This window comes from Pseudochaenichthys georgianus, chromosome 18 (assembly GCF_902827115.2).
Source record: "Pseudochaenichthys georgianus chromosome 18, fPseGeo1.2, whole genome shotgun sequence".
In the NCBI taxonomy this organism is placed as follows: Eukaryota; Metazoa; Chordata; class Actinopteri; order Perciformes; family Channichthyidae; genus Pseudochaenichthys; species Pseudochaenichthys georgianus.
In genome coordinates this window covers 1,385,034-1,411,297 of record NC_047520.1, presented here as the reverse complement: position 1 = coordinate 1,411,297, position 26,264 = coordinate 1,385,034, and the positions used below count along the sequence as shown (strand labels likewise).

At 41.5% G+C, this 26,264-nt stretch overlaps 1 protein-coding gene across 1 annotated transcript in view; it reads left to right on the top strand.

Annotated features, from left to right (window-relative positions):
* Nucleotides 1-6,559: 6,559 nt before the first annotated feature.
* Nucleotides 6,560-26,264, top strand: part of LOC117463503 (complement C3-like) — a 41,041-nt gene continuing 21,336 nt past the window's right edge. The window contains exons 1-31 of the mRNA XM_034105759.2: nucleotides 6,560-6,742; nucleotides 8,507-8,702; nucleotides 8,822-8,984; nucleotides 10,878-10,972; nucleotides 12,578-12,666; nucleotides 13,719-13,801; nucleotides 13,889-13,976; nucleotides 14,168-14,270; nucleotides 14,578-14,698; nucleotides 14,874-14,989; nucleotides 16,140-16,286; nucleotides 16,594-16,693; nucleotides 17,164-17,258; nucleotides 17,380-17,571; nucleotides 17,707-17,862; nucleotides 18,017-18,146; nucleotides 19,009-19,077; nucleotides 19,386-19,503; nucleotides 19,595-19,683; nucleotides 19,888-20,027; nucleotides 21,290-21,502; nucleotides 22,577-22,640; nucleotides 22,756-22,845; nucleotides 23,035-23,241; nucleotides 23,548-23,623; nucleotides 23,714-23,873; nucleotides 24,115-24,210; nucleotides 24,736-24,886; nucleotides 25,296-25,381; nucleotides 25,681-25,758; nucleotides 25,852-26,007. Of these exons, the coding sequence (XP_033961650.1) occupies nucleotides 6,666-6,742; nucleotides 8,507-8,702; nucleotides 8,822-8,984; nucleotides 10,878-10,972; nucleotides 12,578-12,666; nucleotides 13,719-13,801; nucleotides 13,889-13,976; nucleotides 14,168-14,270; nucleotides 14,578-14,698; nucleotides 14,874-14,989; nucleotides 16,140-16,286; nucleotides 16,594-16,693; nucleotides 17,164-17,258; nucleotides 17,380-17,571; nucleotides 17,707-17,862; nucleotides 18,017-18,146; nucleotides 19,009-19,077; nucleotides 19,386-19,503; nucleotides 19,595-19,683; nucleotides 19,888-20,027; nucleotides 21,290-21,502; nucleotides 22,577-22,640; nucleotides 22,756-22,845; nucleotides 23,035-23,241; nucleotides 23,548-23,623; nucleotides 23,714-23,873; nucleotides 24,115-24,210; nucleotides 24,736-24,886; nucleotides 25,296-25,381; nucleotides 25,681-25,758; nucleotides 25,852-26,007 (3,744 nt within the window). The 5' untranslated portion in view covers nucleotides 6,560-6,665. The remainder of the gene's footprint in view (nucleotides 6,743-8,506; nucleotides 8,703-8,821; nucleotides 8,985-10,877; nucleotides 10,973-12,577; nucleotides 12,667-13,718; nucleotides 13,802-13,888; nucleotides 13,977-14,167; nucleotides 14,271-14,577; nucleotides 14,699-14,873; nucleotides 14,990-16,139; nucleotides 16,287-16,593; nucleotides 16,694-17,163; nucleotides 17,259-17,379; nucleotides 17,572-17,706; nucleotides 17,863-18,016; nucleotides 18,147-19,008; nucleotides 19,078-19,385; nucleotides 19,504-19,594; nucleotides 19,684-19,887; nucleotides 20,028-21,289; nucleotides 21,503-22,576; nucleotides 22,641-22,755; nucleotides 22,846-23,034; nucleotides 23,242-23,547; nucleotides 23,624-23,713; nucleotides 23,874-24,114; nucleotides 24,211-24,735; nucleotides 24,887-25,295; nucleotides 25,382-25,680; nucleotides 25,759-25,851; nucleotides 26,008-26,264) is intronic.

The following is a 26,264-nucleotide window of genomic DNA, read 5'->3' as shown; positions in this document are numbered from 1 at the left end:
GTCTTCTTCTTCTCCATACAACTCGGTAAGGATATTTTCAAGTCTCTCCTTGAAGTGTGTCTAAAAGTATCTTAGTAACACAAGAAAAGAGAAAAAAGCCTTGATGTCAACAAAACTGTATTTTTCCACTGAAATAGAGTTAAAATAAAAAAAAGTGCCTTTAAAGAAAATGTATTCAGACAAAGTATTTTATTTTCAAAAAAAAAAAAAAAAAGTTTAAGGTTTTGCATACATAAAAAGTGTATCTTACAGTTCCTTTGTGAGAGAATTACAGGATTACAGAATTATTAGGGACTAAAGGAGGGAACTGGAGAGGGGACTCCAGAGGGGACTAGAGGAGGGACTAGAGAAGGGAACTTGAGAGGGGACTCGAGAGGCGAACTAGAGAGGGGACTCGAGGAGGGATTAAAGGAGGGACCAGAGGAGGGACTAAAGGAGGGAACTCGAGAGGGAACTTGAGGGGGAACTGGAGATGGGACTGTGGCAGCTGGGGCCACATCTGGGTCTGGCACCAAGGCTGCTGGGACCGGGACTGGGGCCAGAATTGAAGCCAGAATCCTGGCTGAAAGGTCAGGTTCTGGAGCCGGAAACATGGCTGTAAAGTCCGGTTCCGGAGCAGGGACCGTGGCTGCTGGGACCGGCACTGGAGCCGGAACCATGGCTGCAGGGCAGGGAACCGGAACACGGATCCATGGCTGTGAGGGGTGGTACTGGAGCACGGTACCATGGCTATGTGGGATGGTACTGGGGAACGGAACCATGGCTGCTGGGGCCAGAACTGGGTCCGTAACCATGGCTGCTGGGGGCTGAACTGGTTCTGGAACCCTGGCTCTTTGGGCTCGTGCTGCCAACCTGGCCTTGCGACCCTTTCCCTTAGGAGCCGTTTGGAGGCTCCGTGGACCTCCAAAGGCCAGACGAGTACCAGCGAATGGCTCCTGGACAGTAGCAAACACTGGGTGAGAAGCAGGGGCTGACGCCAGACGGACCACACCAATGCGTGTGGTATCAAAACAGGAGTTGGGAGACCTGGGTCTGTCAGGATCGGGAAAACAAATTGTGAGGTAATCCAAAAGCCTGGCAGGTAAGAATTTCACCAAACTTTGATTCCTCAGTGTAAGGTGGACTGCTTCTGCCAGAGCAGCATCTCACTGCTGAACCCTGACCGCTCCTATCCATTGATCAGAGCAGGTAGCCAAAGAAAATGTAAAATCCAATAATTCCTGCTCAAAAGGATCTGCTGGGCCCATATTTAGGGTCGGGTTGTAATGTTACGGTGTGTGAAGCAGGTAGGACCCAAATGCAGATTAACGTACAAATAATTCCTTTATTTCAAGGCTATGCTGACAAATACAGAACAGAACACTCACCGAGGACAAGCCAATACACAAGACAACCCGACAAAGAGAGACAGAAAACCCAGAACTTAAATACACCCAGGACTAATCACATAAACACGAGACAGGTGAGGAGGGAGGAGAAAACACATGGGTACCAGGTGAACACAATTGGGTAATCAGAGAGGGAAACCGACAGAAAGCAAACAGGCAGGAGACGGGGGTGAACACTTTACAAATTAAAATAGGAAACCCAAAGATAGAAAAGGACAAGAAAAACACCAACACAGACAAATCCTAACAACTTCCTTCAACAGCTTAGAGAGTGTGTTGCTTAACGTCTGTGTAACCCGCTTACAAAATGTGGGGAACCTGCGACCTTCGACAAGGTCAAAACTGAGGTCAGAGGTCACATTCGCAATGCCGACAGTACCTTCGACGGTGCAAAGGAAGGTCCGACCGCCTTGAGCTTACTCTCATTAGAACCGCTATAAGCTTGAGGCGACCCCTCGGAGACCCGGGTTCGAAACTCCTGTCAGACTCTCCATATTATATAGCAGAATAAATACATTTATACAAAAACATTTAAGAAACATTATAAGAATAATCATTGGGAACATTTAAGAACATTATACACCTTAATTTCATCATATTAATCATATTAATCATATATCACACAATGGTGTGATGTGAAAAGCCATTGCTACGTTTTAAAACTAGTAAAAACGCTAGGAGTCTGCAAGTGGTTTCATTAGCTTCGTATTGATTTGTAGATGTGATTTTATGTGTTTTTTTGTCAATTTCGATCGCCAAAACGATAGAGAAATGTCTTTTTACTTTATAGTGGAGTCTATATATGATACTTTTGTTCAATAAGCTTTTAGCACCACTTGTGGGGCAATGGAATGAGACTCGCTCCTTGGAGAGCAGGGTACGAATCCCGCCCTTGGCATCAAATCTTGAGTTCCTTGAATTCATTGTTATATGTGACTCAAGTCAATATGGGTGCATATTTAATAGTTATAAAAACTATTATTATTATTATTTTGGAATTATTAATAATATTGAGAAGTGGGCTTCCATATTGAGACGTGGGACATCGCCCCAATCCCCATAGGTATATCTGCAAGTGGGCTTCCTTATTGAGATGTGGGAGCCCTGAAGTGGGCTCTCATATTGACTTGTGGGACAGTCAATATCACTATTATTATTATTTTGGAATTATTAATAATATTGAGAAGTGGGCTTCCATATTGAGATGTTGGACATCGCCCCAATCCCCATAGGTATATCTGCAAGTGGGCTTCCATATTGAGATGTGGGATCTACAAGTGGGCTTCCATATTGAGATGTGGTAGCCCTGAAGTGGGCTCTCATATTGACTTGTGGGACAGTCAATATAACTATTATTATTATTTTGGAATTATTAATAATATTGAGAAGTGGGCTTCCATATTGAGATGTGGGACATCACCCCAATCCCCATAGGTATATCTGCAAGTGGGCTTCCATATTGAGATGTGGGATCTACAAGTGGGCTTCCATATTGAGATGTGGGAGCCCTGAAGTGGGCTCTCATATTGACTTGTGGGACAGTCAATATAACTATTATTATTATTTTGGAATTATTAATAATATTGAGAAGTGGGCTTCCATATTGAGATGTTGGACATCGCCCCAATCCCCATAGGTATATCTGCAAGTGGGCTTCCATATTGAGATGTGGGATCTACAAGTGGGCTTCCATATTGAGATGTGGTAGCCCTGAAGTGGGCTCTCATATTGACTTGTTGGACAGTCAATATAACTATTATTATTATTTTGGAATTATTAATAATATTGAGAAGTGGGCTTCCATATTGAGATGTGGGACATCGCCCCAATCCCCATAGATATATCTGCAAGCGGGCTACCATATTGAGATGTGGGATCTACAAGTGGGCTTCCATATTGAGATGTGGGACACCCCCCCGACATGACACATATTAGGTAAGTGGGACGGACACCCCCCCCCCCCTAAGTACAAGTTCACGGTAAGTGAATACTCGTGTTACTGTGTAATATGTGGAAAGTGGGACCCCGTATTGGGTTGATGGACACCACCCCCCTAAGTATAAGTACACAGCAAGTGAATACTCGTGTTACTGTGTAATATGCGGAAAGTGGGACCCCGTATTGGGTTGATGGACACCCCCCCCTAAGTATAAGTACACAGCAAGTGAATACTCGTGTTACTGTGTAATATGCGGTAAGTGGCGGAGGCGCGGGGACCCCCCCGAGACCCCCCGGGGGTCCGGCTATTTTACAAACGTCGGAGGGGGCGGAGCAAGCCGCCATTTGCGACCTACGCGTACCCCGGCAGCTTAGTAGGCTGTCGGCGGGCTCCGGGCCGCGGAGCAGTACTGCTAGCATTGGGTCGTCAAATGTGGATGAAATGGACAGAGTCCTGTACATTTCATGCACTTTTGATGGGTCGTCAAATGTGGATGAAATGGACAGAGTCCTGTACATTTCATGCACTTTTAATGACTTTGTCAGTTCATGGAGCTTAGCCCACAATTCCCGGCGGTTCCAGGCCGAATTTGGGAGCTTATAGGCGGCCTGCCATGCGCCCCCAACAGTGGAAAGCAAAACAAAGTAAAGAAAACGGTCAATCATATCTTAAAATAATCAAAGATGAAGTTTTTAAAAATTCCAAAGTGCCAACGGAGGAGGGGCTGCAAAAAGCTCAAGTCTTCGGCGCTTCCGGCAGAAGCCCCGGAGACATTTGCACTCTCCCGTTGCAATTTACAACGGAGAGGGGAATCGAGACCTCCCTTCCTCCGTCCAAAAAATTCATTCATCTTTTCCAAGCTACCATCTGCACGAAATCGGAAACCCGGTTTTTGAGAGCACGAGCTATTTTCACATGATGGGGAAATCATGGAGGAATGCATCGCTACATGAGCACTTTGGATCGGATACAATTGTTGCCTGGAGGACCCCCAATCATGGTTCTTACACAACTTTAAGTTTTTGAACTGGTCTCTGGAGGAATTCAAGGGGAGTTGTCACGGAATAACGAGACACTATTTTCGGATACATTTGTTGCCTGGAGGACCCCCAATCATGGTTCTTACAAAACTTTAAGTTTTTGAACTGGACTCTGGAGGAATTCAAGGGGAGTTGTCACGGAATAACGAGACACTATTTTCAGATACATTTGATCCATTTTCACCCTTTTCTCTGGTTCTTCCAAAAGTTAACTTATACTTTTTCTGACTCTGGAGGAATGTAGGGGGAGTTGTCAGGGGACTCTACCCGCCTCAAGAGACACTATTTTCGGATACAATATATCCATTTTCTCCCTTTTCTCTGGTTCTCCCAAAAGATAACTTATACTTTTCCTGACTCTGGAGGAATGTAAGGGCAGTTGTCAGGGGACTGTACCTGCATTTAGATGCAGTATTTTGGGATACAATTTCTCCATTTTCACCGCTTTCCTCTGGTTCTCCCAAAAGATAACTTAGAGACTTTTTCTGCCTCTGGAGGAATGTAAGGAGAGTTGTCAGGGGACTCTATCCGCCTTAAGAGACACTATTTTCGGATACATTTTATCCCTTTTCAACCCTTTACTCTGGTTCTCCCAAAAGATAACATAGTATTTCCAGACTCTGGAGGAATGTAAGGGCAGTTGTCAGGGGACTGTACCGGCATTTAGATGCAGTATTTTGGGATACATTTGGCCAGTTTTCATGGTTCTCCCAAAAAGATAACATAGTATTTCCAGACTCTGGAGGAATGTAAGGGCAGTTGTCAGGGGACTGTACCGGCATTTAGATGCAGTATTTTGGGATACATTTGGCCGGTTTTCATGGTTCTCCCAAAAAGATAACAGAGTATTTCCAGACTCTGGATGAAAGTACAGGGAGTTACCAGGGGATTTAAGATACACTATTTTCGGATACATTTAATCCATTTTCACCCCTTTCCTCTGGTTCTCCCAAAAGATAACAGAGTATTTCCAGACTCTGGGGGGAGTGAAGACAATTTGGGGGATATTGACATCGACAGTAACAGCTCTGGAGAGGAGCATAGCCCCACTCCCTACCAAGACTCCACCGATGCCAAGACGTCAGATGAAGAATTCTACAAACATTTCAACGCTTGGAGAGCGGCGAAGAGGGAACAGTCAATGGCCGAACACAGTCCCTCAGACATGGGTGATGAGAGGGTGCCATACTCTGCACCAACTTCACCCGATACGGACAATGTTGCCAGTGACCAACTTGTAAATATGCAATGTTTTGTTGTACTCAGTCCCCTTGTGCTGGATGAGTGAATAATGTTATCATGTAATAAAGTGTCAATGTATATATTTCTGTAAATAAAGTGTGTTAAAATTACTTACTTTGACCTCTGTTTTTAAAACCCAGATTTTTATGGAAGTGGGCTCCATATCTTCTGTCTCCAGAGCCTGTCACTCCAGCATCCTCTGCATCAATATTCCCTAGCTTGCACACGAGCATGCTCACAGGCCTACTGTATGAAACACAGTCTTGTTTAATTATCAGTACGTAACCGGACGATTTCTTCTCACTGCCAGCTAGAATGTTCCTTATGCCCATACCCTATATCTTAACCTATATGTGAAAAGTATATTTATCAAACAATGGCATCCTTCTTTTAGTATATAACTCGTTCTTGAATTGTTATTTATTTCAATATAGTTGCAAAATCCATTCAAATCACAAATAAACTGAGCCATAAAATTATTTGAATATCTGAAAAATATTGTACAATTCCCAAAATAAAATAAAGATTCTCAGACTAACTGTTTTTTTTCTTCAGACTTTCAAATGTGAGAATTCCCCGCTGTTGAAACTCCAAAAATAAGTATTACTCAACAGTTTTTACCTTAGGACTTAGTGTGCATGTTCAATATGATTGACTCTGTGTGCAGATCCAGCAGGTTCAGAATAAGAATTAAACATTAGTAACATTTCCCAAACAAGAAAAGAAGAACAAGTTGTCACATTTAAAAACAACATAAATGCAGAATAGTTATTTGGCAGTCATTTTGAAGTGGTCATTCAACTTTATGCTCCAAAGTTAGTCAAACGTGTTATTGTTACCCCTTATTGATTTTCTACTGTTTATCTTTTTCCTCAAATTGGACCTCGTGTTTATCAGTTTCTCAACTGCTGCTGGGAAATGGTGTGTATGTGGTTGTGTTCGTACAGGTGGACAGAAAGACTACGTGAGGTGAGGTCGGGCTGGGCAGTGAGAAGATAAAAGGAGGGTGCTGCATAGCGACACTTCACTGACAGCGGACCAGCATCAGGTAGGAGGATGAGGAAGACTCTGCTGTGGCTGCTGGCCTCTGTGGCCTTCGTCTCCCTGACTTCTCTTGCTGATGGAGCTCCAATGTAAGTAGACATGTCTTACCTTTACCCACTCCAGCTCTGCTTGTAAAATTTCTCAGAAAACAAAGATATATATTTGTTTAGTTTTTGGTCATCTTCCCGGTATCAAGGGTGCACATAACTAGTACGCAGGTACGGCATGGCAAAAATCTGAAATGCGTATAACGTCACTTGTGTCACTATGCGCCTTTGCGTACCTGATAGGTCATCAAAACAAAACACTTATTTCGTCTACACGGTTTCTTGTCAACACTCAATGGAGTAAACTATAAGACATCATGTCCAAAAAACCAAAAGACATTAAGCAGCCACTTCGGCGTTTTGCTCCCTGCAAAAAACACCAGACATTCTTGGACTGATTGAACTGGGTGCCAGCCGAGCCGCGCAGCCGCAGGCCATAACCGACGGACCTGTGAAGTTTTTACAGGAGGCAGAGGCTTAGAACACTGGACGCCTAGGTTGGTTGCCGTGTTCACAGATAGGGTTGTTGTTAACGTCGGTACAGAATTGTACCAAAAGTACACCAACTGGCTGCGGAGGGAGACACCCCTGTGCACATTCTGTGCCTCGCACACACTGGAGAACTGCACAAAATCAGCTGATCACAACCTTCACGTTCTGTGAGACTTCTAATCGTTCTGTGGTCAAGCTGTTACAATTTTATTTACAACTAGGTGGAGCAAAACACACAGCTGCAAATTTGTGTTAATGGATGAGATTGAAATCAGACAGAGGTGGAAGAAGTACTCAGATATCTGTTACAAGTCCAGCATTCAAAATGTTACTCAAGTAAAAGTAGAAAAGTATTATCATCACAATATAGTTAAAGTACTGATTTAAGAGTTGATTATATTTCACCTCATTCATCCAAATCTGGAAAGTAACTAAAGGTATTAAATACATGTAGTGGAGTAAAAGTACACCATGTACCTCTGAACTGTAGAGGAGTAGAAGTACACAGTAGCATAAAATGGAAATACTCAAGTAAAGAACAAGTATACATGTACTGTCTTAGTTACCTCCCACATCTGAAATCAGATATGAGATCAGAAGCAGATCAGATACGTCTGCATTCATATTATTACCTTAACTCGTGTCGTTCATAATGAGGAGCTACAGTCCACTCTGTGTTACAGAATTCAAGGTCATGTGGTGTTTCAAATGATGCCAATAAGTTGGCCTAATTTTTTGTTTAGAGTTTGCACAACGATGCAAAATGTCAGACAGAGCAAGGGTCCAGAGATATGATGAAATGTTGTGTTGATCCAATGCTGAACCTTTGTAATCAATAGATTACTCATTGTGTGTGCAATCCATGCTGGAGCTCATGATCCACATCTTTGAAAAATAGATTTAGTTTGTTTCTGCAGTTTGGGCAATTGAAACCTAAAGTTAAATGTTCTGCTCCCCCTCACTGTTCCCTTTAATTATGTTCTTACCAATTGGGTTCGGTTTATTTATTTGACCACTTTAAGCACAACTCATGCAGTGTCCCATATATTTATTTATATGCTCACAATTTCCAAAACACATGAATATTCTTTGAACTTTACTATTTGAAACACTTCAAACTCGTCCTGCGAATGGAAATAAACCATGGAGGCATCATTAATTCAAGATGAGTAGCTAATTTAAAAAAGGTTTTTGTGTGAATTCATATTTTGAACTCTTTTTTTTCAGTACATCCAAAACAGCATGTGGTTCTTTCTGCTCGGTGACATCACATTCACATTAATATACATCTTCTTTTCCGCCCCTGCTTTGCAGGGAGGTGATGTCTGCCCCCAACTTGTTGAGGGTAGGAACAGCAGAAAACGTTTTTGTGGAGTGTCAAGACTGCACAGGTGCAGACAAAAGGGTGACAATCAGTGTGTTGAGCCATCCAACCAAAAACAAAAGGCTGGCAACTGCATCTGTGACACTAACCAGTACAGATGACTTCCAGGCGCTTGTACAGATAATGGTAAATGATGCGCTATAACTCGGCTGCATTTCCTAAGATGATCTATGAATTAAAAAATGCACATACTGTACACACCCTGCTCCTAATGAACTGTTTGTGTCTCTTCATGATGATGTCAGATCCCTGCTGGAGCCTTCAGTAAGGATCCCAGCATCAAGCAGTATGTGTATCTGCAAGCTCAGTTCCCTGGCCGACTGCTTGAGAAGGTTGTCATGGTCTCCTTTCAGTCTGGGTATATCTTCATCCAAACTGACAAGACCATCTACACCCCCAACAGCAGAGGTGAATTTATTCATTATCATTCAATCAAGCAATATTTATTCATATTACAAATGTGAAATGTGCCAAAAGGGGATGATTAGGAAAATCAGTCCCAATTAATCAGTGAAAAAATTAAAACTATAAAGATATGACTTAAAGGTCACCTATAAGGCTACATCCACAATGTAATGTATTATATACATTAATATGTGTCCCCTCTGTGTTAAGAGTTTCAGGAAAAAATCATCTTCCTCGTTTTGTCCTGATCCAAAAACCGGTCTGATTTAGGCCACTTTGTGATGTCACAATGTTTGTTTTGGGTTGTGTAACCATTAGCCAATAACCAACCAAGGTGACACCCGCTCACCTGAATCTCATCCTAGAAGGTTTCCCATTCCTCAAATGTCCCTCCTCGACTCCTATCCTCGACTCATATATTTACTTTTAATGAATTGACTGTATAATGGGGCAAAAGCAGGCTACAGCTGCGGGGGCACACACACACACACACACACACACACACACACACACACGTATTTATATATACAATTTCAGAATCAAACAAGTATGAGAGCACTCTCATAATAACGTAACTATCAGAGACTGGATATATCTCTCCCCCCCTCCTCTCTCGCTACAATGAGGAATTTAAATTACGGGCCAAAAGTTTTATTTACAAGTATTAAAATTAAGCAGAGGAAACCAGACCAACTGAGACCTGTCTCTCTGCCGGATCTACGCATCTACGCACACACACACACACACACACACACACACACACACACACACACACACACACACACACACACACACACACACACACACACACACACACACACACACACACACACACACACACACACACACACACACCCACACACACGCACACACCCACACACACACACACACACACACACACACACACACACACACACACACACACACACACACACACACACACACACACACACACACACACACACACACACACACACACACACACACACACACACACACCTACAGCTGTTCTCACTCTAAACATTGCGCGATGAAAGCAGTTAATAAAATAATATCCAGGGGATGCATGCAGAGCTGTCATTGGCTGAGATAAGTCCGGCCGTATGTCACGACTCTTTGAAATATCTCTGTTGCCGGAAATGCATCCACGAAGTAGCCGTGGAGGACCGTGGAGGACCCATCAGTGTATCCTCGGTTAGAGCTCCTCCAGAGAGCCTCCTCGACGCTCGACCCTCGGGCCTCAATGTGCATTTAGAGAAATGAGATGTCCTTCAACATGGCGCGCCAAAATCCATTTCCGGGTCACTACCGGAGGACCGAGGAGTCGAGGAGTGGAGGAGTGGAGGAGGTGGAGATGAGAGAAATGGGAAACCTTCCTTGAGCACCATTGTGTTTTTTTGACCAAATATCCTGCAGAGGGGCGTGGCCAGCAGCAGCTCATTAGCATTTAAAGCCACAGTCACAGCATCATCACTTTGGAAACAGAGGGGTTTATGGCATGCTCCAATGCACGATCTGTTTAGTATTTCGAGCCAAACACTTCAGAGACATGTTTTATATATATATCTGAGACCTATAATATATTGTTGAAAAATAGTATACTAGGGGACCTTTAAAACATAGTAGTGGCAGCGGACCTAAATCAGGAGAACTGCAACAGGTTCATCCACAATCCAAAAGGTGCAACGATTGAGTGCTTTCTGCAAGAGGAACAGTTGCCAAGTTGTTACCATGCATTTATCGAACATTAGTGCATAAAGATAGAGGCAGGGGAAAAGAGAGGCAGTCTAAGCCTCCCGCAGCATGTCTAGGGGCTGGTCCAAAGTAAGCCTGAGCAAGCCCCAACTATAAGCGTTATCAAAAAGTAAAGTCTTAAGTCCGCTCTTTTTCTGTCAGTTCATTTCAGGATGTTTGCTGTGACACCCCGTATGGAGCCTGTGGAGAGGGATGATGCCAACCAAATTGAAGCGTCTATTGACATTGAGTTTGAGGTATTGTTTTCCGATCTTTGATAAGCACATATACCAAGCCTCTTTGCATTACAAATTCTTAACAGCAGATACTTTTCCTAGAATAACCTAAATAAAAGTAAAAACACAGTTGGGTTGACACCTGTCCTATCACTTGCTACCCTCTAGTGGTTGATTTGCATACACATAGCCACTTCTTTTAGTGGTAGATAAATACATTTTAGGAGTAGCTGGAAATTAAATAAGTCTCAATGGAGACAATTACCAAGCTCATGGAGACATGCATAAAATAGTCTATAGCATGGGTCGGCAACAGGCGGACCGCGGTCCGTATCCGGACGCCGACCTATACGGACCCGGACCTATAATCAATACATTAATAGGGGATTTCAATGTTGACGGGGCGATTCTATTTTAACCGCTGCCGACAGGGGGCGAAAGAGACGAGTGAGCGATACAGGGAGAGAAACACAGAAGAAGAGATGAGAGCGCGGCAGAGAGAAGCGGAGAGGAGACTGAGAGAAGAGAATAATTAGCGATACAGGGAGAGAAGAGTGAACAGGCGTGTTAGCGGCAGACAGGGAGAGACAAATAATTACACATGGCGCTCTCCAAGAAGAGGAACGTGGACAGTGAGAAGAACAGAGCTGTTAACCCTGAGTGGACGGACTCATTCATGTTCATCCTGCCCACTGGGAGCTCAGAGCCAGTGTGTCTCATTTGTTCAGAGACCATGGCGCTCATTCAAAGTGCCAAAACGCCACTATGAGACAAAACACAAAGTGTTTGACCAAACATTCCCTCTCAAGTGAGAACTGAGGTCACACACAATAAGCAGTCTCAGAGCCCAATATGATCAGTCCACCAGGATCAAAAACTAAATATCGTTCCAGGGCAGGCTAACCGAGGCTAACCAATGAGCACCTGCATGTGTGTATGAGAATGGCCCTGACACCATTTCAGCCCAGATTTAAACTCCTGGCAGGACAAGCTCAATGCTCGCACTGAACAAAAAAAAGTGAGTGAGAGACTGCAATATAAGAGGGAAAGAAAGAGAATCTTTAAAACTATTCAATTGTTATGATGTGTAAAGACTGATATTGTTCTATAATCGGCTGAAACTGTTAAGTCATGATGTGAAACGGTTAACAAAGAAAAAAGGACACTCAAGTTGCTGCTACACTTTATTTTATTTATCTAAAATTAAGCACTTTTAAGATGCACATATTTCAAAAGCTATTTTATTTATTTTCTCTATTTTATTTTTAAATGCAGCCCGAGAGGAACATTACACATATCCACAGTATTTACTGTATATCTGTATAGTTCAATGTTAATAGACAATACATATTGTTGTTTTTGAATTGTTTGAATTTCTTTATTTGATTGGCAGTCAGTTGTTGATTACATGCAGACGTTGATAAAGCTGCAGGCTACTTCAATATATATCACACTACTTCATAAAGCAACTTAGACAGTTTGATGTTCCGGACCTTTGCATGGGGAGATTTTCTCTAACTGGACCTCATTGAACTTTAGTTGAAAACCCCTGGTCTAAAGCATGGATTTACAACATTAACTTGTTTCTGTTAATGTTTTACTTTGTTTTATATTATTCTTTTTTAGACCCCTGACGGCATCATCTTAGCACTTGATCGAGTCTCTTTGAAATCAGGGATCCACTCTGAAAATTACCAACTCGCTGAAATTGTCAGGTTCGTAGTTTATCTTGTTTATGTTGTGTTCTCTACAATGAATTTCCATGTTGCGAATTTAGTGTTTGGAAAAGAGCTAAACAAAAAGTAATATCTTGTAGAAATGTGGAGACACAATGAATTCTCAGTTCACACATCACCCCATACTTCCAATATGATGAATGTAAGTGAAAAACACTGGATCAGAACAGGCGGGTGTGCGCGGGGGCGTGCGCAGGCTCGTGAACTGGCACGCACAGCGTAAAGCAAAAACTCACAGACACTTCAATGATTTGTACGGCAGTACGGTTTGGAAACGATATCATTTCCTTTGTGGCGGGCATGCATAACACGGCAAAACACCGGAGCCTCGCTGCGGGGAAGCTTTGGTGCTGTTCTGGTTTGTTCTAATCTGTCAAAATGAAGGACTGCTATCAGATTTTCCCGTCATTGTTAAAAGAAATCCGTCATAGACGGGAAATATTCGGTTAACGCGACCTCTGGTTGGCACAGTAGTTCCTGGGCTCTATAACACCTTACTGCACTTCATCTGGAAATTCATTTGTAAATTCATTCAGCGAATATGCTACTTTAGTACATTCAGAGTCACATCTGATTGTAGTAAAGTAGCATATTGGCTTTCTGGCCGAAATTATTAAGGATTGAAATAAGTCTTCTTGTGGTCATTATATTTTCTCACTCTCAAATGAATAGTTTATTTATTCATTTATTTATCTATAACAATGCAGCATTTTAATTGTAAATGGACAGATTCAATAGAAATAGGCCAACATTTATTGCATATGAATTGTACAGTAAAACTAATCAGCGTAAAAAGAAATACAATCAAAGTACTAATACCTTGACTCCCTACTACGCTACTGACCTGAAAACGTTACATTTTAGTGTGGGGCTCTATTAATTATATTCAGCAGCTAATTTTTATATATTTTATTTGTGAATCAACAAGATGTGAATACCTTCACAGAGTATGCGGCCTGATTCCTGTATTACCTTGTTACCTCTCTAAATGAGTGTTTAAATGTTGTGTTTTTGTGTGTTTCTATGTTTAGTACCGGATTGTGGAAGATCCACGCAAAGTTCCACAGCAACCCACAGCAGAGCTTTAGTGCAGAGTTTGAGGTCAAAGAATATGGTGAGTCTCCCATTACCTGCACTTTCATTTAAAACCAATATCAACGAGTTTTTACTAGATTGGTTAAACCATAAATATATTTTTCAGTGCTTCCCAGTTTTGAGGTTAAACTGAATCTTACGAGCTCTTTCTTCCACGTGGACGACCCAGAGCTCACAGTCGACATTAAAGCCAGGTGAGAGAAAGTTATTCTTCCGTGGCTTTAGAGGCTGTTTGATTGGTGGATTGATTGTAGGAATTAATACAGGTTGCTGTTTAGAGGTTGGGTTGACGCTCTTGCTCTTTTAGTTTCTTAATCATTGTTTTTACTTTGTTTAAAATGAACCTGTCTTAAGATTCATAAATTTCCCTCTCTTCTGGATTTAGGTATTTGTTTGGTCAAGAGGTGAATGGGGTGGCCTACGTTGTGTTTGGGGTCGTAAATGATGGTGAAAAGAAGAGCTTTCCAAGTTCTCTTCAGAAAGTGCAGGTGGGCACATTCTACACTAACTATATTTTACATGTGTTTTGGAAGAGTCTCATACTCACAACATGCCTAGTATTTCTCCTCTAACTCCAAGATCTGCAGTTATTTCAGTTTAATTTATATTCACAGATATTATGTATTTAGTGTAAATGTAACATAATGACAATGATGGTGGTGACAAAACACAGTCTTTTCATATTGTTTTAACTGAGAGACACTTAGCAGCAGGAAATAAAATGTTGTATTAGCAACTGTTCACTGTAACACTATACGACGTTTTAAGACACATTTTTGAACTATGTTACATTAGATTGTAAAAGGTGTTGGAGCTGTCACGCTGAAGAGAGAGCACATCACAACGACCTTCCAAAACATTGAAGAACTGGTGAAGAAATCCATATATGTAGCTGTCAGTGTGCTAACGCAGAACGGTAAGAAAGACTATTCCCAAACGACAGGGGGGAAACATAAATATATTGTATAAAGATAGGATAAGTGTTTTTGTATCAACTACAAAGTGACCACATTTATAAAAAATATAATGACATTATAAACAAAACATCTTTAATCTGTTTTGATTTGATTTGTTTCTGCATCTATTAACAGGTGATGAAATGGTGGAGGCAGAGTTGAGAAATATTCAGATTGTGAAATCTCCTTACACCATCCACTTCAAGAAAACTCCAAAATATTTCAAACCAGGAATGTCCTACGATGTTGCGGTAAACTAATTTACATTAACTTTAAAAAGTACTGTGAAAAAAGCACTTTATAATAACATTAGCAAAAGTATGGCTATATTTTTGATGTTTTAAAGGTCCCATGACATGCTTTTCAGGTTGTTACCCGTCCCCTTGTGTGTTATGTAGCTGTTTCTGCATGTAAACGGTCTGCAGAGTCACAAACCCTCAAAGTACACCCTGTAGCGAGTAAAACTCTTACATAGAAAATACCTGTCTACGATGTCTCGCAGCAATCAGGAAATTACACCTGTAACCCAGTTCCCATGCAACATTCTCATCTGTTTGTCATTACTGGTGTCCTTTTCTGGTTGCAAACGCCATTGTAACACATAATCACTGATGTTCCGCTGCAACGGTGGAGGACTCATCAGAACAGAGTGGGCGAGCTGACCAATCAGAGCACAGTGGGCTCAGAGGGGAAGGCAGGAGCTCCAACAAGCCGTTTAGGACAGAGAGTAAATAAACATAGGTAGGCTACTATACAGCGAACAATATCAATCTAATCTAGTATACCTCAACAATGGAATTATGATCAGTAGAAATGGCCATGACATGGGATCTTTTTTAAATTATAAAACCTACATAGAGTTTACTTCTCTCTTATTATATTATTAACAATAACAGATCACATACTTTTTCTTTGTCGTGGATTTTAATTATGATGTTAAGGCAGATTTTTCAGATTTAGGGAAATATTCCAGAGAAATTAAGAAATGTACCCGTTAACTTTTGTGTCACCATAAAGTCATAATACTTAGTGAATATATTGGCAATAAATCTACACAAGATTGTACAGGGCAATCAGAGAGATACAGTATGTCCATGTTTTTGAGCAGGTCCACGAATTCAGTCTTTGTCAAGTCTGTCACCACCTTCGCGCAGCTGCTGGCGCCACTTCGCCTGGTCCTCTGCCAGCCTCTCCCAGCCGTCCGTCGCGATGTCCAGGGCCTTCATGTCACGCTTTATGACATATTTGAAGCACAGCAGTGGTCGTCCTCTGCCTCTGGAACCAGAGCTCAGCTCGCTGTATTAGATTTCCTTTGGCAGGCGGCCGTCTGGCATTCTGCGAAGGCAGTAAAACAGTAAAAGATATTTCTGATTGTTGAACTGTTTGTGTCGGTGTTGGCAGGTCGAAGTTGTGAATCCTGACAACACTCCAGCACCAGGTGTTGCTGTTGTGGTTGAACCAGGCCGTGTGACTGGCGTGACCACAGACAATGGCATGGCAAGGCTAGCCATCAATACAGGAGGGAACCCACAACTACTGATGATCACTGTAAGTCTCTTAACAATGCATACAGGCACCACAGGCCGCTTTTCAAATGTAAGGTTTGACCTGCAATCAATGAATAATCATTCTAAACATTTTTGATATTCATTTTGTAAGGTGAATTCAAGTAGAGCTATCAGTAGATGTTTTTGCTTCTTTATAGCTCATTGCTTTACTTCCGATGTTTTGCACATTTAATTTACAGGATGTGAAAGGTGAAGCTTATCTTAATCATAGCCAGGATAAAGATGGAATAGGAAAGACTCAATATGTATTCAACCATGTGTATGCTTATGTGTTTCTTTAATTTCAGGCAAAGACGAATGATCCTCGTATTTTATTGACAAAACAAGCATCAGCCACCATGACAGCTCTCCCATATATTACCCAAAGCAACAACTATATCCACATAGGTAAGAGACCAGGGGTGGGAATCTGTGTATACCACTATTTTATTTTGTATCTTTTGAATCACGGTTTTGTTCTAAATTGATCCTCAATTCACTGCATAGAAGTGCTAATTTAGGAATAGACTCCAATCCGCCTTGCGCTTATTATGGCTGTTTGGCAAATTACGGAGTGAGCGTAGAGTGAAGCGTGTATGAGATTTTTTATATTTGAGGAAGTTATTCAAAGTTATGATTTGCAAGACTTTGGACGGTATTGAGCCAAATACCTTTACAATAATATGCCTGGAAAACATGCTCCTTTTATTATATTTTTCACTTTTTTGTAACAAGTTAATCTAGAACTCTCTTGCTCTAGAATTACTGTCCATCAGAAGCAATGTAAAATATCATTGTTGTATGGGGAGAAAATGTACTACAATGCTCTACTTTTGAAATACTTGAGATACTGCAATCACAACATGTCATGTTTGCAGGTGTGGATTCAGCTGTTGTACCATTAGGACATAACCTGAGAATCAACCTCAACCTCAAAAGGCAGGAAAGTCATGACACTGCCATCACATACCTGGTGAGAGATGTTTTAAATCTGTGCATGTGTGCTTATACTACCCTTTTTGTTGCGTCCATCAAGTTGTGTAGTGCAGTATATACACTCATTAGTGCTGATATGTAAGTCTGTGTCCCTATAGATCATGAGCAGAGGTCAGCTGGTGGAAAAAGGCAGATACAACACAAGAGGTGAAGTACTGATCACCCTGATGGTTATCATTACCAAAGACTTGCTGCCATCGTTCCGCATCATAGCCTATTACCACACAAATGGGAATGAAGTGGTATCAGACTCTGTTTGGGTGGATGTAAAAGACTCCTGCATGGGCTCGGTGAGACACGCAATACAAAACACACACAAACTGATTTATTTATTACTGTATTCATCTGAAATTTTTTAATGTAAGCAACTGGTGCAACAAATCCAAACGGTATGTGTAATTCATTGACCTCACCTTCACATTTAGCTGAAGCTGGAACCATTGAGATCCGATCCATCCTATGAGCCTGGCAAGATGTTTGGTCTGAAGGTTACAGGAGACCCAGGGGCCATAGTGGGACTGGTGGCAGTGGACAAAGGCGTCTATGTCCTTAACAACAAGCACCGCCTCACACAGAAAAAGGCAATTTATTTATATCATATTTTTCTTGCATTCATTGCATGAATACATTTATAATGACATATCAGAACTTTAATTTGAGTTTCCAGATAATTCAACATCTTGCCTTTAAGTGTAAGTCTATTTATTTGTGTGTGAATGACTTTCATATGCTCAGGTGTGGGACATTGTAGAGACGTACGACACAGGTTGCACACCAGGTGGAGGGAAGGACGGTATGAGTGTGTTCTACGATGCTGGGCTGCTGTTCGAGTCCAACACAGCTTCTGGGACTGCCTACAGAACAGGTGACAGTACTTTACTCTCACCTTCTGTGACGAAGGTAACTTCGTCACTGTGGACTGACGACTTTGGGATTTGTATATTGCACATGTGTTTTATTTTGAAAAGTGTTCCCCCTCCCGTTTTGTCTGTTGCTCCTGATTGTGTTCACCTGGTGCCCTGTGTTGTCTCCTCCCCCCTCACCTGTGTCTTGTTGGGTTAATTAGTGTGGTTATTTAGGCTCTGTGTTTCCTGCTTTGTTGGGTGTGTGAGATCCTTGTGGCTGATGACTGTGCTCACGTGAACAGCGAGATTGAGGCTATGTCATGTGCCCGTGAGTAATACATGCCCACACCGGGTTGTATTTTGGACGTTCTGCCTCTGCCTCCTTGCTTGGTCGGGCCGCTCAACCGTCAGCTTCACACCTTCCCTGAACATAGTTTTAAAAAGTGAGCACATACACCTTTATTCATCACCATCAGTCAAGTGCTTCCTTAGAAGTGAGCATATTGTGTTCAGTAGAAGAACTGCATCCTAAAGGGTCTTTTTATGGCTCCCATATTTGGGTATTTGTGTCTTTGGTTGAATTTGCCCTTTGAGGCATTTCCAAGTTTGCATTGACCATGCAAATGAATAATGAGCTGAATTGTCCTTATTATGAGGCGGTTTTAAAAACCACCTTTAGCACTTATTCTAAAAAAGTTCATAATTTACATAAATCAGACGTTCAATATCAAATGTTCTCACACCCACACCCTGTTCACGTGTCCTACCAGAGCAATCACCTCACTCTGATTTTAAAAGTTCCACATCAATTATACAATGCTAAAGGTAGGTTGAATATTGTTGAGTTCTGTAAAAGATTTTGTCTCTGTTGCTTTTTTCCAGAATTGAAATGTCCGGTACCGAGCAGGAGTAAACGAGCCACCACATTCATGGATGTCAGAACCAGCTTACGTAAGAACCATAACTCTATACGAAGCAATAACCTCATTTCCTGTTATGTTAACCCTTTACCCTTCCTGCACAAATCTTTATCTCTCTGTCTCTTCTTCAAAACCCTTTTCTTTATAGTGAGTAACTATAAAGAAAAACTGCAACGGGACTGTTGTTTGGATGGCATGAGGGACACCCTCCTCTCTTACACCTGTGAAAGGCGTGTAGAGTACATTGTTGATGGTGAAGCCTGTGCAGCAGCCTTCCTGCACTGCTGCATTAGTAGTAATAACAACAAATTCTGAATGAAAATATGTTTGACACTCTAGGTGAGGAGGATGACGACAGTTACGATGACAGCAATCAAATAGTTTCTCGCACCAAGTTCCCTGAAAGTTGGCTGTGGTCAGATATCACACTTCCTGCTTGCACTGGACCAAACCCATGGTAAGTCAACTGACATACACACACAAAACATTAACTTCAATAGTGACGCCGACACTTACCTCCCAAAAATGTAACTATTCTTTGTTTTCAGTGAAACCACATCAATGACTAAAAATGTTCCACTGGAATACTCAATCACCACCTGGCAGTTCACTGGCATTAGTCTGTCAACTACTCACGGTGAGGATTCGGTGACTGAAAGCTGTTTCGTTTAGGAATCTAAACTTGAACTTGTTTTATCCCTTAAATCTTCTCTCTCTCTCTCTCTGTCTCTCTCTCTCTCTCTCTCTCTCTCTCTCTCTCTCTCTCTCTCTCTCTCTCTCTCTCTCTCTCTCTCTCTCTTTCTCTTTGTAATCCCTTTTTATTGTCCCTCTCATCTTGAAGGAATCTGTGTTGGTGATTCGTTAGAGGTGATTGTCCGGAAGGAATTCTTCATTGATCTCAGGCTGCCATACTCTGCTGTCCGGGGAGAGCAGCTGGAAGTTAAGGCAATCCTGCACAACTACAGCGATGATATTCTAACTGTAAGTCTGTGTTAAATACAGCATAAGAGGCAAGAGAACATTTTAGACTAAAGGGCAAAATCAACAGTAAATATTCAACTGACATACTGTATCAAAAAAGAGAGTGAATAACCTTCCTACTCTTTTCATACCTGCTCACATAGTAGTTGGCCTGCGACTATCGTTTTTCCAACCCAGTTTAGATTTAATTTATAGGCCTACCTGCGTGATAAAAAGCATGACGTAGCTCTGAACAAATGCGTGGATGTAAAAATAGAATGTCGCGGCCCCCATCTAAACAATGCTCTAGTAATACAATGTCTACTCTGGCTTGGGAAAAAAACGATAGGGCCGCTTAATCTGATCAATTCAGTGTTAATTAGAACACCAAGAAGTATTCAAAAATAGCTAATTTCATCAATCTACAGACGCTCTATGTAGCGACTGTAGCTATCAATTCCATATTTCGTGGGATGAAAATGCCACAGGTGACGCTCTGATGCTACATTAATGCTTCCGTCATGCGGTAGTGGGCACCATGTCTGAACTGGGATTGAGAAACGATAGATGCCTCAGCAGCGGGAAACCTTACTGCATTATTAACAGTGTGCCTTTTATTATTAAGAACTCCACTGGCTCCCCGTTTCACACCGCATCCATTACAAACTCCTGGTCCTCACTTTCAAAGCCCTCCACCATCTGCCCCCCCCCCCCTACCTCACTGACCTCCTCACCCTCTACCAACCATCCCTCAGATCCTCCTTAGCCGGTTTGCTTTCAATCCCCAAGGCCAAACTCCGGAGCTTCGGGGTCAGAGCCTTCTCTGTGGCAGCTCCGAAGCTCTGGAACTCCCTCCCCCAAGACCTCCGTGAGTCTTAGTCCCTCACCCTGTTCCAGTCCCGCCTCAAAACCCACCTCTTCAACTCTCTATCTATAAGCCCCCCCCCTCTCAATCAACTTCCTCCTGACTGCTTTTCTGTTGTGTTTTGTTTCTTTTTGGCTTTGTCTTTGTTTTTGTTTTGTTTGTCTACCCTTCATCCCAAATATAAAGCGTCTTTGGGTTCAGAAAAGCGCTATAGAAAATTAATATATTATTATTATTATTAAGATCAGATTGATCCTGTAAAATACACTGTATATCATCAAATGTGAATTAAAATCAGGAAAGCATTATCGATTGATGACCTAAAATAAAACTGATGTAATCCTATTATATCTTCAATAATAGTCTTTATCTTTGAACAATTTCACAATCTCCAGTCCATCTTTGTCCCGTTCTCAAGGTGCGGGTTGATCTGATTGAGGAGAATAATGTGTGCAGTTCGGCTTCAAAGCGTGGAAAGTTTCGCCAGGAGGTCCGAATTGAGGCTCAAACTACCCGATCTGTGCCCTTCATCATCATTCCCATGAAAGAAGGAGAATTCAGCATTGAGGTCAAAGCTGCTGTTAAAGGTTCATCGCTTAATGATGGAATTACGAAGAAGCTGCGGGTGGTGGTAAGAAAAAGACTCCATGTCGTGTTTTTTCTTACACCATGTGGAATTGTTCTCTTATTTCAATAAAATGTTCAAGCTGCCATAAGAAAGTACTCATCCGAGGTCTGTACTATTATGGATGTAATATTCTTGTTACTACTTTTAGTTTCAAGCAACAAGCCATTTAGAAATCCTTTAAAAACCTCAGTATGAATAAAATCGGTTTAATAATGTGACAAAGCTTGGAGTGACCTTCAATAGCACCTTTACATCTGATCAGCAGGTCAGCACCTTAGTCAAAACCTGCTTTTTTTAAACATGACTATTGGCCAAGACCAAGTAGTTTTTTTATCTTTTAAAGACCTAGAAAGGGTTATTAATGCCTTTGTTTCCTCAATACTGGATTACTGCAACGCTCTGTATGTGGGTATGGACCAGGCCTCAATAGACGCCTGCAGCTAGTGCAGAACGCAGCTGCATGTCTTCTGACTGGCCATACAAAGCGTGACCACATCACCCCAATTCTGGCTTCATTGCACTGGCTTCCAGTTCGGTTCAGAATTGATTTTAAATTTCTTTTATTTGTTTTTCAAGCCCTAAATGGGCTGGCTCCTGCCTATATAGCCAAACTCCTCCATCGCTACACCCCAGGCAGAGCATTAAGGTCGGCTGATCAGCTGCTGCTGATAGTGCCCAAGACCAGGCTCAAAACCCGAGGGCACAGAGCCTTCGCAGCAGCTGGCCCCAGGCTCTGGAACACTCTGCCCCTCCATGTGAGGTCGGCCCAGACCCTAGGGGCTTTTTAATCTACACTTAAAACTCACTTCTTCTCTCTGGCCTTCTAGTCAGAGCGGAGCACGACTCCTGAATTGTCCCTGTGTGTGATTTTAAATGTTTGCTCTTGTATTTGTTGTAAAGTAATTTATTGTAAAGTGTATTTATTGTATTTACAGGCTCGACCAACATTTTTTTTTAAATGTGGTAGATAAATACAATTTGATTTGAAAGCTACAGTTACGGGTATGAGAGATATAGTCTGGTAAAGTCAGTTTCGTCAGTAATCTCTAATGTTTGTCCTAACTGTTGTTTTTCCAGCCTGAAGGTGTACTAGTAAAATATCTTCAGATTGTAATTATAGACCCCACTAAAGAAGGTGTAGGTGAGTTGCTTTGACGAATGACATAGCTGCATTTTACAGTATAGTGGTTTATCAACGTTATGTTTTTATCTTTTGCTAATCGATGCTGCAACTTGCCCACTGTTTCTCCCTTTAGATGGTGAACAAGTAGAAATTATCAACAGTGGAATTGCCAAAAAAGATTTGGTTCCAAACGCACCAACAAGCACACAGATCTCTGTGACAGGTGGGACATGATGCCATGTCAGTGCATGTACAATGGAAACGATGTATACAATTGGTATAAATTGTTATTGTTCTTATTGGAAATATCTACCTCACTGGTTGTTGGGGCACTTTCTTGTTTGCTTAGTGGTTTCTTGTTGTTGATTTATAACATGTTGTGTTTATTTTCTGTCTGTCTGTGGTCATTCAGGGAGAGAACAAGTTTCTGCCGTCCTGGAGAACGCTGTTAGCGGGAACTCTATGGGTACTATAATCAGACAGCCCGGTGGCTGTGGAGAGCAGAACATGATCCAAATGACCCTCCCTCTCATTGCAGCCACATATTTGGACAAAACCAACCAGTGGGAAGCTGTGGGCTTTGAGAAACGTAATGAAGCCCTCCAACACATCAAGACTGGTAGGCTCACTGATGTATTTTTAGTACAGATAGCAGAATCTTATTAATGCCACTGTGAGTGTGATTTTAAATTGTCTGACATTGTAGAAGAGGTTTGAAAAAGAAAATCAATCCACACCACCCCTGTCCAGCCCTCATTTGGATTTCCCTTTTTAAAACAAAAGCCTATGCCAGCAGAATCATTTGAAAGAAGCTTGAATGACTGAAAAATATGCAGGACTCCTTAAACTGGCTTCTAATCAATAAGATTAAGTAGAGCAATGATATTCACTTTTTAAAACGGTTGTATGTATTTGTTGTGTACAGGCTACAACACACAGCTTACCTACCGGAAAACAGATGGGTCTTTTGCTATTTTTCCAAAATACCCAAGTAGCTCCTGGTGAGGCATTCAAACATCCTTGAACTCACACAATGATGTATGTCATGTATGAATAAAACTAAACTATTACACCTTCTTCTCTCCTCTAAGGTTGACAGCCTATGTTGCCAAGGTGTTTGCCATGGCACACAATCTGGTGAAAGTGGAAAGCACACACATCTGTGAGGCCATCAAGTTTCTGATTCTCAAAGCACAGCAACCTGATGGCTTATTTAGAGAAGTTGGACGGGTGATAATGGGACAGATGATGGTGCGTTCACTGGTTTCATAGAAATCTGTTTTTCATCTATGTGCTACAAAAATAGCTAATAAGAAAAATATGTGTGTGTGTGTGTGTGTGTGTGTGTGTGTGTGTGTGTGTGTGTGTGTGTGTGTGTGTGTGTGTGTGTGTGTGTGTGTGTGTGTGTGTGTGTGTGTGTGTGTGTGTGTGTGTGTGTGTGTGTGTGTGTGTGTGTGTGTGTGTGGGGGTGTGTGTGGGTGTGTGTGTCTAGGGTGGTGTGCGTGGCTCAGATTCAGAGGCCTCCATGACGGCCTTCTGCCTCATTGCTATGCAGGAGTCACGAACGCTTTGTGCTGCCAGTATTGGTGTGAGTACTTTACCTCCACACAATGTTTTCTCTTTTTCTCTCATCTGTTTCATTTCTTTATTTACCGTCTGTCCAACACGCTCTGGGTCTCAAAAGTGAAGCCAATCCGGATGTGCCTTTAAGCTGCATCTAATATCCAGCAGGGGGCGACTCCACTGGTGGCAGAATCAAGTCAGATTGTATAGAAATCTAAGACAAGATAAACCAAATAATTTTCCAAATTAGTTTATGGTAATAATCGCTAGATTTTAGTCTTCTTTATTGAAGCATTATGTTCATTTGATAAATGATGGTCCTATTTAGAGTAAATAGACTATTAATCAGCGTATATGCTTTATGGCGTGGCCACCATGAGATTGAATAGTAGCTAAAATAGCGTTATCCGGTTGGGATGCTGTCCATGTTTTCGACTCTCTAATAGTCTGTTTTCAGTTCAAGAAAGGCAATTTTTTTCTTTAGGTTGCCTAAATATGTCTATCTGACTGTTCTCGCCTTATTCTCTTTCCTCCCTTGCTTTTTGTACAGAGTCTACCCCGCAGTATAGACAAAGCAGTGGCCTATCTGGAAAGCCGTCTGCCCAGCCTCACCAACCCATATGCTATTGCCATTACATCATATGCCATGGCCAATGAAAACAAAATGAACCGCGAGATCCTCTACAAGTTTGCTTCCCCAGGTGCTGTTACTATTCTTAAACTATTATTTGGAAACATAGTCTATGTTTTGGTGATTAGATTCAAAACGATTTCTCATCCACAACTACTAAGAGCCGGACCAACACATTGGTAATATGGGATGATTTTTGCTCAGTACAGAAATGTCAAATGTTTGAACTAATTTAGAAACAGTCTCTAATGGACATAAATAGTCTTCCAGCCATACGATGTCCTGTAACAAATACTGTTAACACTTTTTGAATGACAGATATATGGGGATTTGTTAAAATTCTTAAGAGCGAGCACATTTTAATATTTCCTAATTTATTTTATTATACATTATTTTCTATGATGAGATATCCTGGATTTATAAGTAAATAGATTGATGTATAGAAAAGTAATGAGAAGATATTTCTTTGTCGTCATTAGAGTTGAACCACTGGCCGACGCCTAAGGGAGGTATCTACACACTGGAGGCTACGGCGTACGCTCTTCTCGCTCTGGTCAAGGCCGAGGTGAGCATGTCGCATTTATGTGTGTTCCTTTCATGTTACAGACAACATACAATTTAGTCCTTATTCATGCTACTTTAATATAAAGGTGTGTATTACATTTGCAATGAAATGTGTCTCTCAGTAATGTCACAGCCTTAAAATATAAGTGAAATGTTACCCTTTTAAGTATCCAATATTGTAAGTATTACAAATATTAAGTAACCGATATGATTTTTTAAATATTTGTAATTTGTGTATCATTCGAATGTACAGTGAATGACAGAGAAGTTCAACCATGTACCTTCCTTCTGTGAATTAAGGCTTTTGAAGATGCCAAACCTGTTGTGAGATGGTTCAACGAACAGCAGAAAGTTGGCGGAGGCTATGGATCAACTCAGGTAAGAAGAGACTCCTCTCTCCATCTTGGTCCCTCCATCCTGTTTTAGATTATCATTTATTTTGTTCATTTCCCCCCGCCTCCCTCTCTTAAGGCCACCATTATGGTGTACCAGGCTATATCAGAGTACTGGTCCAGTGCTAAAGAACCAGAGTACGATCTGAACGTGGACATTTCGGTGCCGGGCAAGGCAAAGCCTGAGAAGTACATCTTCAACAGGGATAACCACTATGCCACAAGGACATCTAAAGTAAGCACAGACACAAACTCACAAACAGTGGCTCATTGAGGTGGCATATGTTTGTCTCAACACAGTTTGTGTGAACAGATTGAAATTATGCATTTGTATAGTGTGGGTAGTCTCCTGGAATATAAACACGTCTGTGAACTCTCAACAAATAAATTGAACTATAAAAGTGATTTGAAAATAGAGAAAACTATTTCAGTTTTACTAAAAATAATAAATAATATTAATAATAATGTATTGAAACATTTGAAAACCTATAT